This window comes from Garra rufa, chromosome 25 (genome assembly GCF_049309525.1).
Source record: "Garra rufa chromosome 25, GarRuf1.0, whole genome shotgun sequence".
NCBI classification, from domain to species: Eukaryota; Metazoa; Chordata; class Actinopteri; order Cypriniformes; family Cyprinidae; genus Garra; species Garra rufa.
This window is the reverse complement of record NC_133385.1, coordinates 9335223-9350268: the sequence shown is the minus strand read 5'-3', so window position 1 is coordinate 9350268 and position 15046 is coordinate 9335223. Positions and strand designations below refer to the sequence as shown.

The window sequence follows — 15046 nt, the reverse complement described above, 5'->3', positions numbered from 1 at the left end:
ATTATCTCAATATTAAAACAAATAAGACTTCAGAGTTAAAAATTTGAGTTATTTTATAGATCCATCGTGCTTGACCAACTTTCTGGCCACACATCCCCGCCTATAGATGCTGCGTTTCTTTTCTTCTATTTCTCTTAGGGTTGGCAATTACTGTAACGTTAGCCAATAGATATCAGTTGGGTGGAGAGCACGTAGGGTTCAAGTTGAAGTACAAAGAGCAGACTGTTGCCAACCTTATTAAAAAACAACCCTTTAGACCGAGCTCAGTGGTTTGGATCTGCAGAAGTTTTGCATCGCGTTTTTTGTGTCACTCAAGAGCTGAATAATGGCAGACAGAGATAAGGCAACGGATCAGATGAAACTGTGGAAGGACGGTCGCGGCTCTCAGGTCTGCTGCAGAATTTATATATCGGATATTATGTTTTGTTAAATATAAGTTAGGTTTGTGTGCTTCAAACAGGTTTATACTAATTATTTAAATGGGTTATTGCGCAGTGAGAAATTATGCCAAAGGTCGCAGGGCTGTAACGCACCAACACTGAACTATTTGCTTATCTTAGTATTTTATTGTGCAAAACGTACTCCAAAGTGTTGCTTTGCTTCGTAAATTGACTTTATTGTGAAATTCAGATATCAAAGAGAGATAATTGCTATGATTGCAGCGACAAAAGACTGCAAGTAAACATGGTACTAAAGCGTTTTATTACATATTTATGATATTTATTACTTGCTACGCATGAATGTGTTATATTCGTATTTAGTTGCATAAAACACTAACGTTGGTCAGGTGCTGGATTACGGATTGAAAACTGCATCGCTTACGGCCTTGTTTTAATGCATGGTTGGTTGTTTTGAGTTTGTAATGAATTGCAAGTCAAATTGCACAAAATTAATCACAAAAACAGATTAGGTTTGTTACATAATTTCAGCCGGAATAAAATGGTAGTTGTAGTGGATCAACAACATACTTTAACGACGGAAGACGCTCAAGCCCCGCCTCCATCCCACTCCTCTCCGAACGTAATTGGTCAATAACTTGATTGACACCTCGCTCAGCGAATCACTTTTTATAACGCCTGTTAGTTGTGGAAAGTGAACGACTAGAAGCCATGTAGGCCCATCACCCATTATTTATTTAACAAAGACACGACAGATAACCTTAATTACTTTTGCCAGAGTTAAACTTTAACAAGATAAGTAGATAAATAACTATTATAGTTATTTAATCCCTATTTTCATGCCAAATGCCTATAGATAAATGTTTGTTTTGACATATCTTAGATCTGTCAAATTAGTTTTAAATCAATTAATTGTTAATAAATATATCGTAATGTTAAATATAATATGTTTAGACAATATAAAATACAGTAAATATTTAAAAATGTAACATTATTAATATTATGACATGATTTGAAAGGACTGACTATTGAATAATAATTTAAAATACATAATATTTGTGTTTAATGTTTAAAATGATTTGGTTTGTTTATTTATAATTTGAGCTTGATTTTGTGTTGCTATTCTGTCTCTTATTTTAATTTTTCTCAGCGGCCAGATGTCCTGACCACTGGAGCCGGAGTCCCTGTAGGGGACAAGTTAAACTCGATGACGGCGGGTCCACGCGGACCACTGCTGGTTCAGGATGTGGTTTTTACTGATGAAATGGCCCACTTTGACCGAGAACGGATACCAGAGAGGGTCGTACATGCGAAAGGGGCAGGTAAGTTTTTTTAAAATGTTTTTGAAAGTCTCTTATGCTCACAATGGCTGCATTTATTTGCTAAAAAATACTGTAAAATTAATAATATTGCCAAATATTTTTACAGTTGTAATATATATTTAAAATGTAATTTATTTCTGCGATGCAAAGCCTAATTTTCCAGCATCATTGCTGATTTGCTGCTCATCAATGTTAAAAACAGTTGTGCAGCTTAATATTTTTGTGGAAACACATTTTTTGAGGATTTTTTTGATTAATAAAATTAATAAAAAATTCAAAAACAACATTTATATGAAATAAATACTTTGAAATTATAAATGTTTTGTTCACTTGTTCACTTCTGATTTGTTTAATAGATCCTAATATTGGGACACTTCAGACCATGTATTTGAAGGGTATAAACTGCAAACTCAATCTTTGCTCTGTCTCTTCGCAGGAGCGTTTGGTTACTTCGAAGTGACTCATGACATCTCACGTTATTGCAAAGCAAAAGTGTTCGAGCATGTGGGAAAGACAACACCCATTGCCATTCGCTTTTCTACTGTGGGTACGTTTCTGTTTGGGTTTTATAATGTTTCTGGTGGAGTCTGGACTCTATGGATCGATATTTATGTTGGGATTAGAAATAGTGTCGCAAGAGAAGTCACTGCACTCAGGTCTCTGAAACGCAGCCAAATGGTTTTGTAAGAGGGTAAAGAGCATATGCAGAAACAATGTGACGGGAACATACTTTAACCTACGAAAAGCAAAAGTACCAACTTTGCACTTTGATAAATATGTATTTGTTTGTTGACAGCTGGTGAGTCTGGCTCAGCAGATACCGTCCGAGATCCTCGAGGTTTTGCAGTGAAGTTCTACACTGATGAGGGCAACTGGGATCTCACAGGAAACAACACCCCAATTTTCTTTATCAGGGATGCACTTCTGGTGAGAAAGACAGTCTTCACACCATCCATGATGTGATGTGAAGAGCCTCGTCCCAGTATTAACACTACTGTGTGTTGTAGTTTCCATCCTTCATCCACTCTCAGAAGCGGAATCCGCAGACTCACCTGAAGGATCCAGATATGGTTTGGGACTTCTGGGGTTTGCGTCCTGAATCGCTGCACCAGGTATGGCTGCAGAAGACGTCCACTTTTGTGATGTCACATTCCTGTAGAATGTCTTGCTTATGTGGATTTCTGTGTTTTTATGAAGGTGTCTTTCCTGTTCAGCGATCGGGGAATTCCGGATGGCTACCGTCATATGAACGGATATGGTTCGCACACTTTTAAACTGGTCAATGCGGAGGGACAGTCGGTGTACTGCAAGTTCCACTATAAGGTACAGAAGAGACAGAATCACAGCCAATCAAGCAGATAAGATTAATACAAATTTATCATCAAAAATAGTCTAAGTAAATGAATTTCTTGAACTAGTTCAATTAGCAATTTAATATGTAATCAAAAACAATTTACCAATATTTTTTACTTTTGTTCTTGTCTTTCAGACTGATCAGGGCATTAAGAATTTGCCAGTCGAAGAGGCCGATCGTCTGGCTTCCACCGACCCGGATTACTCCATCAGAGACCTCTACAACGCCATCTCCAATGGCAACTTCCCATCCTGGACTTTCTACATCCAAGTCATGACCTTTGAGCAGGCGGAGAACTGGAAGTGGAACCCGTTTGATTTGACTAAGGTATCCACATCCCAGAATGCACCTGAAGACACTACACTAGTGGTCCTCAACATCTTTGACTTCAAGTCTCCCCTTTTGTTCAAAACAGTATTTAAAAGCCCTCCTATTTAGGCGGATTTGTACCTCTGATACTTCTGTTCAGGGCTTGCTGAACTAAAAATCATAAAACTGAACCACCCTAATGTCTGAAATTAGTCACTACACAATTCCCATACTTCCATTTGAATTATTTCAGAGTTTTGATGAAGTATGAATGAGTAGAATGAGTATGTAGGTGTGTCCATCCCAATAAATGGCTTTGTATCTCAGGTGTGGCCCCATAAAGACTTCCCTCTGATTCCTGTGGGACGCCTTGTGTTGAACCGAAACCCTGTGAACTATTTCGCTGAGGTCGAGCAGCTGGCATTTGATCCCAGTAATATGCCACCTGGCATTGAACCCAGCCCTGACAAGATGCTGCAGGTTTGTTTACTGTATCACAAAACCTATTAATCAACCTTTCACAAGTTCGTTTGCCAAGGCTTATGATGAACAAAAGGATGCTTGTTCACTGTTTTATCCTTGTGCAAGACACTTAAGCTCTGCGTACTTGTAATAAGCGTCCTGTATATCTCTTTGGATTAAAGCTTTAGTGACTAATAACCAATTGCAAGAATGGCTAAATACCCTAATTACTCAATTCTCTCACCGCAGGGGCGTCTTTTCTCCTACCCGGACACACATAGGCATCGACTCGGAGCGAATTACCTCCAGCTTCCCGTCAACTGCCCCTACCGCACCCGTGTGGCAAACTACCAGAGAGACGGTCCCATGTGCATGTATGACAACCAGGGTGAGTGACTCACACGCATGAGATGTCAAATACTGGGTTTGATTTGTGTAAGAATTGTCTTAAAAGTGACTCAGATTAACAATGCAACATCTGTCTGGATAGTCTGTTTAGGATATATGACCCAAACACTTGCATTTCATTGGTCATTCCTATCCTGTCCTGTAGGGGGAGCTCCTAACTACTTCCCCAACAGCTTCAGTGCTCCTAATACCCAGCCGTGCTTTGTCGAGACCAAGTGTAAAGTATCTCCTGATGTGGCCCGATACAACAGCGCAGACGATGATAATGTGACCCAGGTGTGTTGGGGAATGTGACTGCATCTGTGTACAGATAATCACAATTATGGTGGGTTGTAACATTTTCCGCTCCGCAGGTGCGCACGTTCTTCACTGAGGTGTTGAACGAAGCCGAACGAGAGCGTCTGTGTCAGAACATGGCTGGTCATATGAAAGGAGCTCAACTGTTTATTCAGGAACGCGCGGTATGGTCTTTTGTTTTTGATCCTTTTGATCATATTTATCTCATACAATCTAATCAAACTTCTCATGAACATTTTTTCAAGAATACTGCCTTCCAAAGGCAAAGCGCAGTAACTACACATTTGGTCAAAATTGGGTTAAGGCTTAAAATGGACTTTGTGACAACTGTTTTGTCTTGTGGCAAAGTCTCCTGGTTCAATTTTGTCCCATTTCAGAGAAACGAGAGTGTTGTTTCAGAGAAATGAGAGTGTTTGACTAGCTTTAAAAAACTTTAAAGGCATTTTTCTCAGTTTCAGTGTTCGTGTAGTTACTGCACTTTGCCTTTGGAGGGCAGAATACATGAACATGCCCGGGAAAAATATTTGATTTCAGATGGATTTTTTTATTTTTCAGGTGCAAAACCTGTTGGCCGTTCACCCCGATTATGGCAATCGCGTTAAATCTCTCCTGGATAAATACAACGCTGAAGGGAAAAAGGTAGAAAACATTCAATCAGTCTCATACACATTCAAGTACACAGAAAAAAATTGGTGTAGAACAGGTTGCTAGTAAATTTTACAATTACTTACAAAGAAATGGCAATTAACACACTAAATGAAACATGAAATTTTGAAGGAAAAAAAAACATAATTAGTATTTTATTGGAAAATGTACTTTGAAATTTTTTTATTTTTAACCGCAAATGTGGTAGTTAAATTTTTCTAATTAATATAGATTTGAGTAAAACAGTAGAAACTGGGTTCGTACAAGGTGCGTGAAGTACTTGAATTTGACTTTTTGAAATTTAAGGCCTTTAAAACCCTTGAAAATAGCAATATTCCTGAAGAGGTACTTGAAAAGTGCTTGAATTATTGAAAGACAATGTATGTATAAAATAAGTGTTTAAATTTTTCAATAAACACTCAAAAAACATTATACCTTATACTACCTTTTTTTAGGTAATGTCATAAAACTAGCAAGCTGAGCCAGTAGTAGTACAAACTAAGAAAAAGAGGTTTTTGCCATTTTTTTTTTTTTTTATTAGTAGATTTTTATCCATATATTTATCTCTAGAAATTAGAATTTTAAAGAGAAAACATTGTTTTAGATCTGATTGAAGTCCTTAAAAATCTTTTCAAGTGCTTGAAAAGTCCTTGAAAGTCCTGGAATTTCATTTTACAGTATTTGTATGAACCCTGTAGAAAAGCATTTTTGTTATTTGATAACTGAATGAAAATAAAAAAACTTTTTATTTCAACACAAATTTATTTTCATTTATTTTAACCTGATAATACAAAATATTAAAAAAGAGGAAAAGCAAATGAGTAAAACTCAACTTGAAATGAAAAATTAATATTATAAAAATGTAAAATATTACAAAAACTATAATGGTATCTCTGTGATACTGAAACATATGCACGCTTCTTTCCGGCAAAAAGTTTGTTTTTATCTCACTTTTTTTTTTTTCTCAGACAAAAAGACACCTTTTTAGTTTTTAGACACCTGACCTGTAGACATTCTGAATTTTAAAGAAAAGAACAGTCAGAATTGTGATATTAAAAAGTCATAATTACCTGCTTTTATTCTGTGGTGGACATAATCTTTATTTTATCATAATTTTTCCGTCTTCTTTGTCTCTCCAGAACACTATTCATGTTTATTCTCGTGGTGGACCGTCCGCTGTGGCCGCAGCTTCTAAGATGTGATTTCAAAGTGCCGTCTCTCTGCACAAACACAAACACATTCATTCTCTTATAGAGTGTGATATAGAGCATTGATGCTTAATTCATTCCTCATGTGCTGTAGAAATACAGATATCATATCTAATATGGCCAATTCTCAACACAAGTGGTATTAGCAAATGCAACACTGATTCCTTAATCATGATCAATGCCGTCAAACCAAATGGAGGCCTTTGATGGACACGCAAGTTTGAGCTAATCCAAACTAAATCAGTATGTTTCTGCATTTTGATTGTGTGTGAAATGTAGAATAGCCCAAAATAATCTGAGAATGAACACAAATGTGTTTAATATTAATACAGCTTGAACCTTTTTTTTCTCCTTTATAGCTACCGTCTAAAGCTGAATTAACCGAAATTAATTTCCGTCCCTTTGCCTTAACTGAATGCAATTCATTCTGATAAAACGAATGTATTCTTTTGACATTTTGTAATGAATAAATCTGAATATTTGATCTCTATGACTGAGTTGTGAATTTATTTGAGAAATTCCTGGTCACTGCCTTTTTCATTTTTATCTTTTTCATTGAAAAAAAAAATGTCTTTTTTGTTTTCCTCATTTTTTAAAAGCCTGAATTTTTAGTAAATCCACTAAATTCATTCATTTTTAAATTTGTCTTCTCGCAAGCTTGACATTTAAAAGCTACGATGGAGCTCAAAGTTTTCCTCCCACAAGAGACTCAAATTATTGGATGTGATTCATATTCTTATTTATCTGTCTATTTGGGATTTCAAACTTGATCTGTTCAAAGAAAGAAAGCATGAGTGAACAACTTAGCCACAGTAGGGGGCGCCATTTTCTTACACCAAATCCAAATATTTAGTAACAAGACACAGTGGAGACCAAAATGCACTTGAAAGATTTTTACAGCTGAAGCTTCCTTAACATTTGAGCTTTGGTGCTCCAGTGAGGATGCAGGTTTGTGGTCCCATCCGCATTGCTATCCTCTAAAAACTCCTCTATGTAGTTTCTATTTTTTAAAGAAAAGAGTCAAGAGCTCTTAAAAAATAGTCAGAAATCTGGTAGCTTAATATTTTTAACCCAGTAAGAAGTTTAAAGTTTAATCATGAATTATTGGTACATTTATATTCATATAGAATTCTTTAATAATAGTCTGTTAAAATTTTAATTATGCGTTTTTTGACAAACCTACAGATTTTGTTCGAAATAGCTCCATGTATAGAAGCAGCACCCTGCCCTCATCTCTCTAGCAACAACCACATAATGAATGACCTCTCTCTCCATCGCTCTCCGTCTCTGACTCCACCCATCTGCCGTGTCGTATAAGTAGCGTCCTGGTCTTTCTCCTCAGTAATTCCTCTTCAGATTCTCCCAGGAGTTTCGACCCCTGACCTCCGAGGATGGATAACGCCACATACAGCTACGTGAATGACTGCACTCCGCTCACTAACTGTAAGTCCGGCCGAAAGGCTGGCGGCTCCACGGTGGTCAACATGAGCCATGCGGGCAAGAAGCCACCAAACGACTACCTGATCTGGTCGCTCTGTAACACTCTTTACGTCAACTTCTGCTGCCTGGGATTCATGGCTCTGATCTACTCCATCAAGGTGAGCTCAACCACCAATGTCTTCTAGTTTTCCTCTCTTTTGCCTTTTTGTGGCTTTCAAACTTCTTCAGAAATGTTCCTGGATGTCACATGATGGACCATCAATGTTCTAAATCGAACCAAACAGGTTTTACAGTCCAATAGAAGCTGATAAGAAAAAAAACATTGTTTACTGGTGCTTTAAAGAACCTAGAAACCAAAAAACACCATCTGAAGAACTAACACAACAACATCAAGAACTTTCTGACCTCCAAAGAACATTAAAGCAACTCAAGAACCCTTTAGAGATGAGCTGCACAGTCTTAAAAATAAAGGTTCCAAAAGAGAGAACCTTTAGTTTTTGATAGTGTGAAGAACATTTTAGTAATCTAAAGAACCTTTTTCCACTATAAAGAAACTTTTGTGCAGTAATTGTTAAAGGTTCTTCATGAAGTTAATGTAGAGAAGGCATGAAGGTTCTTTGCTTTACCTAATGCAAGGAACTCTTGAAGAACCTTGATTTTTCAGGAGTCCATCCAATGTCCGAGACTCATTTTCATTTGCGTCTATTTTCAGGCTCGAGATCAGAAGACCTTGGGCGACATGCGTGCAGCACAGGAATGCTCGGACAAAGCGAAATGGTACAACATTCTGGCATCAGGCTGGAATCTCTTGATTCCTCTGCTGGTGTTGGGTCTTCTGGTCCTGCTCTTGGTTCATCTGGGCAGCTCAGAGGGAACGTTTGATTTCTTTGGCGAAGATGGATTTCAGAGCTTCATGAAGCTCTTCAGCAGGTAGACAGAGCGACTCAAACAACCCCACCACCAAAATCTCCTGCAAAACTTCTGGACTGTTCACCCTCTTTCCACTTTATCAACATGTTATTTTATTTGGCTGTGTGATGAATTTATTATTATTTCGATTTTTTTTTTCATAATAATGTCAATGTACTGTATATTAACTCATGTCTTACCCTACAACTCTATTTTATGAAGTAAATTGGCTCAACTGTATTTAATAAAATATTTAATGTCGTCAATATTTTTCCACATGAGTCTCTTTAAACAGATTTCTGTCACCAATGGGATCAATTAATTGCAGGTTATGTTAGCAATGTTGCCGCGAAATTTCGCAGTCAAAAAGTCTGTTAATAATAGTATATGGATGTGTAAAGCATAGGTTATTTTCATACCAAGCAGATATCTGTTAGTCAGCGCGACGAATTCGCGTGTAGGACTTCGAACAAGAGTGACATTTGCGTGATGAACTTTCGAGAAACGCACACACTTCTATTTAAATGACTGGATTTTGCCCGCGAAATTTCTCAGAGCAACGGTAAATGTGATCGCGCCTTAAGTGAGATTTGATTCACGAACGAATGATTATTTTGACCCAGTTCCTTTTAATTATTCATACGTTGTGCCTATGAGGTAAGATAAAACACTGAGGTAGGTGACGTTAGAACCATAAACAGTACAAAATCTGTGTAATTTTCGTAACAAGATAATCACTTGAAAACTAAATGTTTATTTTATGACGGTAAAAAGGCTTTAATCTTCTTGTCTCTACTGAGAAATCATTTTACTGCTCTCTGGTCAGGCTCATTTTTTTGCACAGTCTTAAACAAGCTTGGCCTGGGTTGGAGACCTGCCTGAATCATGTAAAGCTGGTTTAAGCTATTTTTAAGTTAACTGGTTATGAGAAACAGGTTAACATGACTTCTGTTTTGTGTGGCTTTCTGAGAGCTTGTGTTTCTCCTGTTAGAGGGACTGAAGGGATGCTGTGGTTTAGTTCTCAAGTGTCTCTGTAATGTTCGGCCGTGCCGCCTGTGCTTACAGCGGTGGACCCTCCCAGCTCTACTGGTATTTTTATCATTTAAATGACAGAGCTGTTTGCCAGCCTTCACTCCCCTTCTATTTCAGTCGGTATACAGAGTGGACACAGATGTGGAGGGACTCGATTAAAGAGCACACACACACACACACACACACACACACACACACACACACACACACACACACACACACACACACACACACGTAGACCTTCTGCCTGTGAGACTAAGTCTATTTTTCATCTGTGTGGATTCTTGCTGATTCTTCATTTGAAGTATCAATTAAATCTCAGATCTTAGATGTTCAGATGCAGATTTAAGATTACATTAAGATTGTTGACAGGGTAATATAATGCCAAATTTAAAAGAACATAATAATAAATATATAAAAAAAAAAAATATATATATATATATATATGCAAATCTGTATCTATATACGTGTGTGTATCTCAGTATAAATTAAAATTAAATACACACACACACACACACACACACATATATATATTTATATATGTGTGTGAATTTAATTTTAATTTATACTGAGATACACACGTATATAGATACAGATTTCTAGAAATATGCAGATGTTTCATAATGCTATTAAACTCGCATGCAAAACAGGATTATATATGCAAACTAAACTTAAAACAAAAGAAAATGTAAAAATATAATGCAATATATATATATAGAGTCAAAAGTTTTTGAACTGCGTTTTTTATCCAAAGTAACATTTTGAAATATTGAAACTAACTGCTTTCTGTTTTAATATATGTGACCCTGGACCACAAAACCAGTCTTAAGTCGCTGGGGTATATTTGTAGCAATAGCCAAAAATACATTTTATGGGTCAAAATTATTGCTTTTTCTTTTATGTCAAAAATCATTAGGAAATTAAGTAAAGATCATGTTACATTAAGATTTTTTGTAAAATTCCTACTGTAAACATATCAAAATGTAATTTTTGATTAGTAATATGCATTGTTAAGAACTTAATTTGGACAACTTTAAAGGTGATTTTCTCAGTATTTTGATTTTTTGCACCCTTATATTCCAGATTTTCAAATAGATGTATCTCGGCCAAATATTGTCCTATCCTAACAAACTATATATCAATAGAAAGCTTATTTATTGAGCTTTCATATGATGTATATATCTCAGTTTTGTAAAATTTTACCTTATGACTGGTTTTGTGGTCCATGGTCACATATGTAATATATTTTATTTATTCCTGTGATCAAAGCTAAATTTTAGGCATCATTACTCTTCAGTTTCACATGATCCTTCAGAAATCATTCTAATATGCTGATTTGCTGTTTAAGAAACATTTATTATTATTATTATTAATATTATTTAAAACAGTTGAGTACATAGATCAGCCAAAGATCAGCATTTATTCTGATCATTATTGTTGAAAACAGCGGAGTATATTTGATTTCAGGTTTCTTTGATTAATAGAAAGATTAGAAGAACAGCATTTATCCGAATATAAATCTTTTGTAACATTATAAATGTCTTTATCATCACTTTTGATCAATTTAAAGCATCCTTGCTAAAAAAAAGTATTAATTTATATATAAAAAATATGTATAAAATACAAACTCCAAGCTTTTGAATGGTATAGTGTATAATGTTACAAAAGTTTTTTTTTTTTTTTTCAGATAAATGCTGATCTTTGGATCTTTTTTATCAAAGAATCCAGAAAAAAATGACTTAACTGTTTTAAATATTATTAATAATAATAAAAGCAAATCATCATATTAGAATGATTTCTGAAGGATCATGTGACACTGAAGACTGGAGTAATGCTGCTAAAAATTTAGCTTTGCTCACAGAAATAAATTACATTTTAAAATATATTCGAATAGAAAGCAGTTATTTTAAATAGTAAAAAATATTTTTTGCAGTATTTTGAATTCAATAAATGCAGGCTTGGTGAGCAGAAGAGACTTCTTTAAAAAAATGTAAATCTTACTGTTCAAAAACTTTTGACTGGTAGTGTGTATTCTAAAGAATATATATTTTTATTACATTTTTATTTATTTAAACTACTTTTTATATATTTTTTTTTAATTACTTTTTGTCTACATAATATCATCATCATATGTGACCCTGGACCACAAAACCAGTCTTAAGTCGCTGGGGTATATTTGTAGCAATAGCCAAAAATACATTGTATGGGTCAAAATTATTGATTTTTCTTTTATGCCAAAAATCATTAGGAAATTAAGTAAAGATCATGTTCCATGAAGATTTTTTGTAAGATTCCTACTATAAATATATCAAAAAGTAATTTTTGATTAGTAATATGCATTGTTAAGAACTTAATTTGGAGATCTTTAAAGGTGATTTTCTCAGTATTTAGATTTTTTTGCACCCTCAGATTGCAGATTTTCAAATAGATGTATCTCGGCCAAATATTGTCCAATCCTTATAAATCATATATCAATAGAAAGCTTATTTATTGAGCTTTCATATGATGCATACATCTCAGTTTTGTAAAATTTAACCTTATGACTGGTTTTGTGGTCCAGGGTCACATATAATGTTTTTTTCATGTTTTATATTTTGGGGGTTACGCAATATATTAGATATTTAAAACATGTTTGTTGCTGACCTTGCACCTGGACTGATACTCTTGCTCTGTTGGTTCACATGGCCTTCAACATGTTCTTTTGATAAAAAACGGCAAATACACCGAATAATCTCTTTGTGGCTCAATGAAAATATATTTTGGAGAACACCTGCAATAACATCACTGGTGATAAACTGTATAAACTTAGAGTGAGATGGTCATGTCTTTTGCATGGGATCTCTGCTTTGTTGTCTTCACAATATACAGTAACCTGGAACATGCATGCTAATATGTCCAGATCCAAAAACGCATACATTGCTGCTGGTGAGTAGTCATTTCGCAGAACATAAGCATTCATTTAGACACTTTTACTCGAGGCTATTTACAGTGCACTTATTACAGGGACTATCCCCTGCAGCAGCCTCGGGTTAGTTGCTTTACTCAAGGACAGCAGTGAGAACCTCTTGTGGGAAACTCGTATTGTTGTAAAACAGCTTTTCTCGGATTAAGCGACTACAGTTTTTTTTTTTTTTTTTTTTTTTTTGCTGCTGTTTGGTTTTTCTTCATTAGCGTTTCAGTAGAAATTTTCTGCTTTCAAAAGGAGGCAGGAGGGTTTTTAGCTCCCGTGGTTTGGGCACAACCACATTAGGGAGGATCACACACATAAACACCCACAAACTGAAATTACCCGCTGCAGCAGACGTCTATATGCAGCTGATCTGAGAGAACTGAGGGATAATCTTGCCCTTCCGCCTGGTTTGAGGCTCTATAATGATGCTTGGTAGTTTCTGGGTGGCTTTCAGCTCCCACCCAGTTTTAATAACAGGTAGGACATCAGATTGGGTATATTTGTTATCAGTTAGTACAGATCAAGGACTAAAGAGCAGCTCTTTGCTAGCCTACTGGAGAGGTATATTAAAAAGTTCGTCTCAGGTAATATCTGAGGTACTGAAATAGCCTATTTTATGTCCATTCACAGTAATAAAACATTTTAAATCCAACTCGCTTGGTTAAAGCAAAAAAAAAAAAAAAAAAGGCAAATACATTTGTAAATTCAATATAAATATACTTTACACCTATATTTATATTTCGGCGTCGCCCTCTAGTGGTCAACCAAACGTGCGAATAATTGCCTCAGAGTTAGTTTCTATTTACAAAAAGTTCGTTTTTTTCCCATAGACATGTGCCTGAGAATTGCCTTATGGTTTTCTAAATAGGAATACAGTGTAAATACTGCTCTACATCTCAAAGGACCATAGTATTACCATACGCCATAGTATTTTATAAGCAGCAGATGGCGCTATAGGGTAATTTACAGCAGGTCTCTTGATGCAGATTTTTTTTTATAACGTATGTAAAAGTAATTTGGTATTTAAATGCCTAAATAATATAGATATTCCATAATTAAACCTGAATAAGTTAGACTATAAGTTTCAAGTTTGTCAACAAAAGTCCTACACAGAAAACGTTTCTGTACATAAAGTTGTTTGTACGACTTTATTTAATACTTCTGTACATTTTTATTTAACCATGCAGGTTGCCCAAGAACCAGGGTCATTATAGTTATCTAAACTAAAACTATAAAGAAAACTAGCTGCTTATAATAGGCCTAAATGTTAACTGATTTCTATTGAAACTTACATTTTTCTTATTTTCTTTTCTTATTTTTGTTTATTTCAGCGTTAAGTACTTAAGCATTAAATAGACTAAAACTAATAATTAAAAATAATAATAAAAACTAAATAGACTTATTGAAAAATAATAAAACTGACAAAAACACACAATACAGTTACTACAACTTTGAAATTAAAGTATCAAATATAAAAGCAGCAAATATAAAAATCTAATTTAATTAAAAAATGTTGTATAATAGTATATAAGCAAAAGTTTTTGAGCAGTAAGAGTTTTAATGTTTTTTAAAGAAATATTTTGAAATATTTTTAATATTTAAAATAACTTTAATTTTTAAATATATTTTAAAATATAATTTATACCTATGGTTTTAAAGCTGATTTTTTTAGCATCATTACTCCAGTCATTTTCAGAAATCATTCTGATATTCTGATTGTTGATCAAAATAACAGTAGTATTATTATTATGTTGAAAACCGCTTTTTTATGTCTTTTTTTGATGAATAGAAAGTTCAGAAGAACAGCATTTTTTTATAGAAATCTTTTGTAGCATTATAAATGTTTTTATCATCAGTTTTGATCAATGTAAAGGATCCTTGCTAAATAAAAGTATTCATTTCTAAAAGAAAAAAAAATTATTTCAGATAAATGCTGATCTTTGGCTCTTTCTATTCTTTATGTACTCAACTGTTTTAAATATTGATAATAATATTAATAAATGTTCACTGAACAGCAAATCAGCATATTAGAATAATTTCTGAAGCATCATGTGACACTGAAGACTGGAGCAATGATGCTGAAAATGTAGCTTTGATCACAGAAATAAATTACATTTTAAAATATATTCAAATAGAAAGCAGTTATTATAAATAGTAAAACTATTTCACAATATGACAGCTTTTGCTGTATTTTAGATCAAATAAGAAGAGACTTCTTTAAAAAAAACATTAAAAATCCTACTGCTCAAAAACTTTTGACTAGTAGTGTATATATTAATTACCCAAACAAGTTTTTATTTTTTCCCAAGGAA

The 15046-nt window shown here is 34.6% G+C and overlaps 2 protein-coding genes across 2 annotated transcripts; both read left to right on the top strand.

The window, feature by feature from the left end:
- Positions 1–179: 179 nt before the first annotated feature.
- LOC141301159 (catalase) lies at positions 180–6893 on the top strand. Its single transcript, XM_073831399.1, has 13 exons — positions 180–388; positions 1549–1720; positions 2157–2267; positions 2517–2647; positions 2728–2832; positions 2918–3043; positions 3210–3401; positions 3711–3863; positions 4095–4233; positions 4399–4529; positions 4607–4714; positions 5106–5189; positions 6335–6893. The coding sequence occupies exons 1-13, from the start codon at positions 326–328 to the stop codon at positions 6395–6397; spliced, it is 1578 nt and encodes a 525-aa protein (XP_073687500.1). The 5' UTR covers positions 180–325; the 3' UTR covers positions 6398–6893.
- Positions 6894–7764: 871 nt separating this feature from the next.
- On the top strand, positions 7765–9011 carry LOC141302165 (interferon-induced transmembrane protein 5-like). The gene is made up of 2 exons (XM_073832354.1): positions 7765–8001; positions 8556–9011. Exons 1-2 carry the CDS (start codon positions 7795–7797, stop codon positions 8775–8777), a joined length of 429 nt encoding a protein of 142 aa, XP_073688455.1. The 5' UTR covers positions 7765–7794; the 3' UTR covers positions 8778–9011.
- The last annotated feature ends 6035 nt before the right edge of the window (positions 9012–15046 follow it).

Coding starts and splice junctions, on each gene's coding strand:
- LOC141302165 (XM_073832354.1), top strand. CDS start 7,795: ATGGATAACGCCACATACAGCTACGTGAATGACTGCACTCCGCTCACT. Junction 8,002..8,555: donor CTCTGATCTACTCCATCAAG/GTGAGCTCAACC, acceptor GTCTATTTTCAG/GCTCGAGATCAGAAGACCTT.
- LOC141301159 (XM_073831399.1), top strand. CDS start 326: ATGGCAGACAGAGATAAGGCAACGGATCAGATGAAACTGTGGAAGGAC. Junction 4,715..5,105: donor TGTTTATTCAGGAACGCGCG/GTATGGTCTTTT, acceptor TTTATTTTTCAG/GTGCAAAACCTGTTGGCCGT. Junction 5,190..6,334: donor ACAACGCTGAAGGGAAAAAG/GTAGAAAACATT, acceptor TTGTCTCTCCAG/AACACTATTCATGTTTATTC.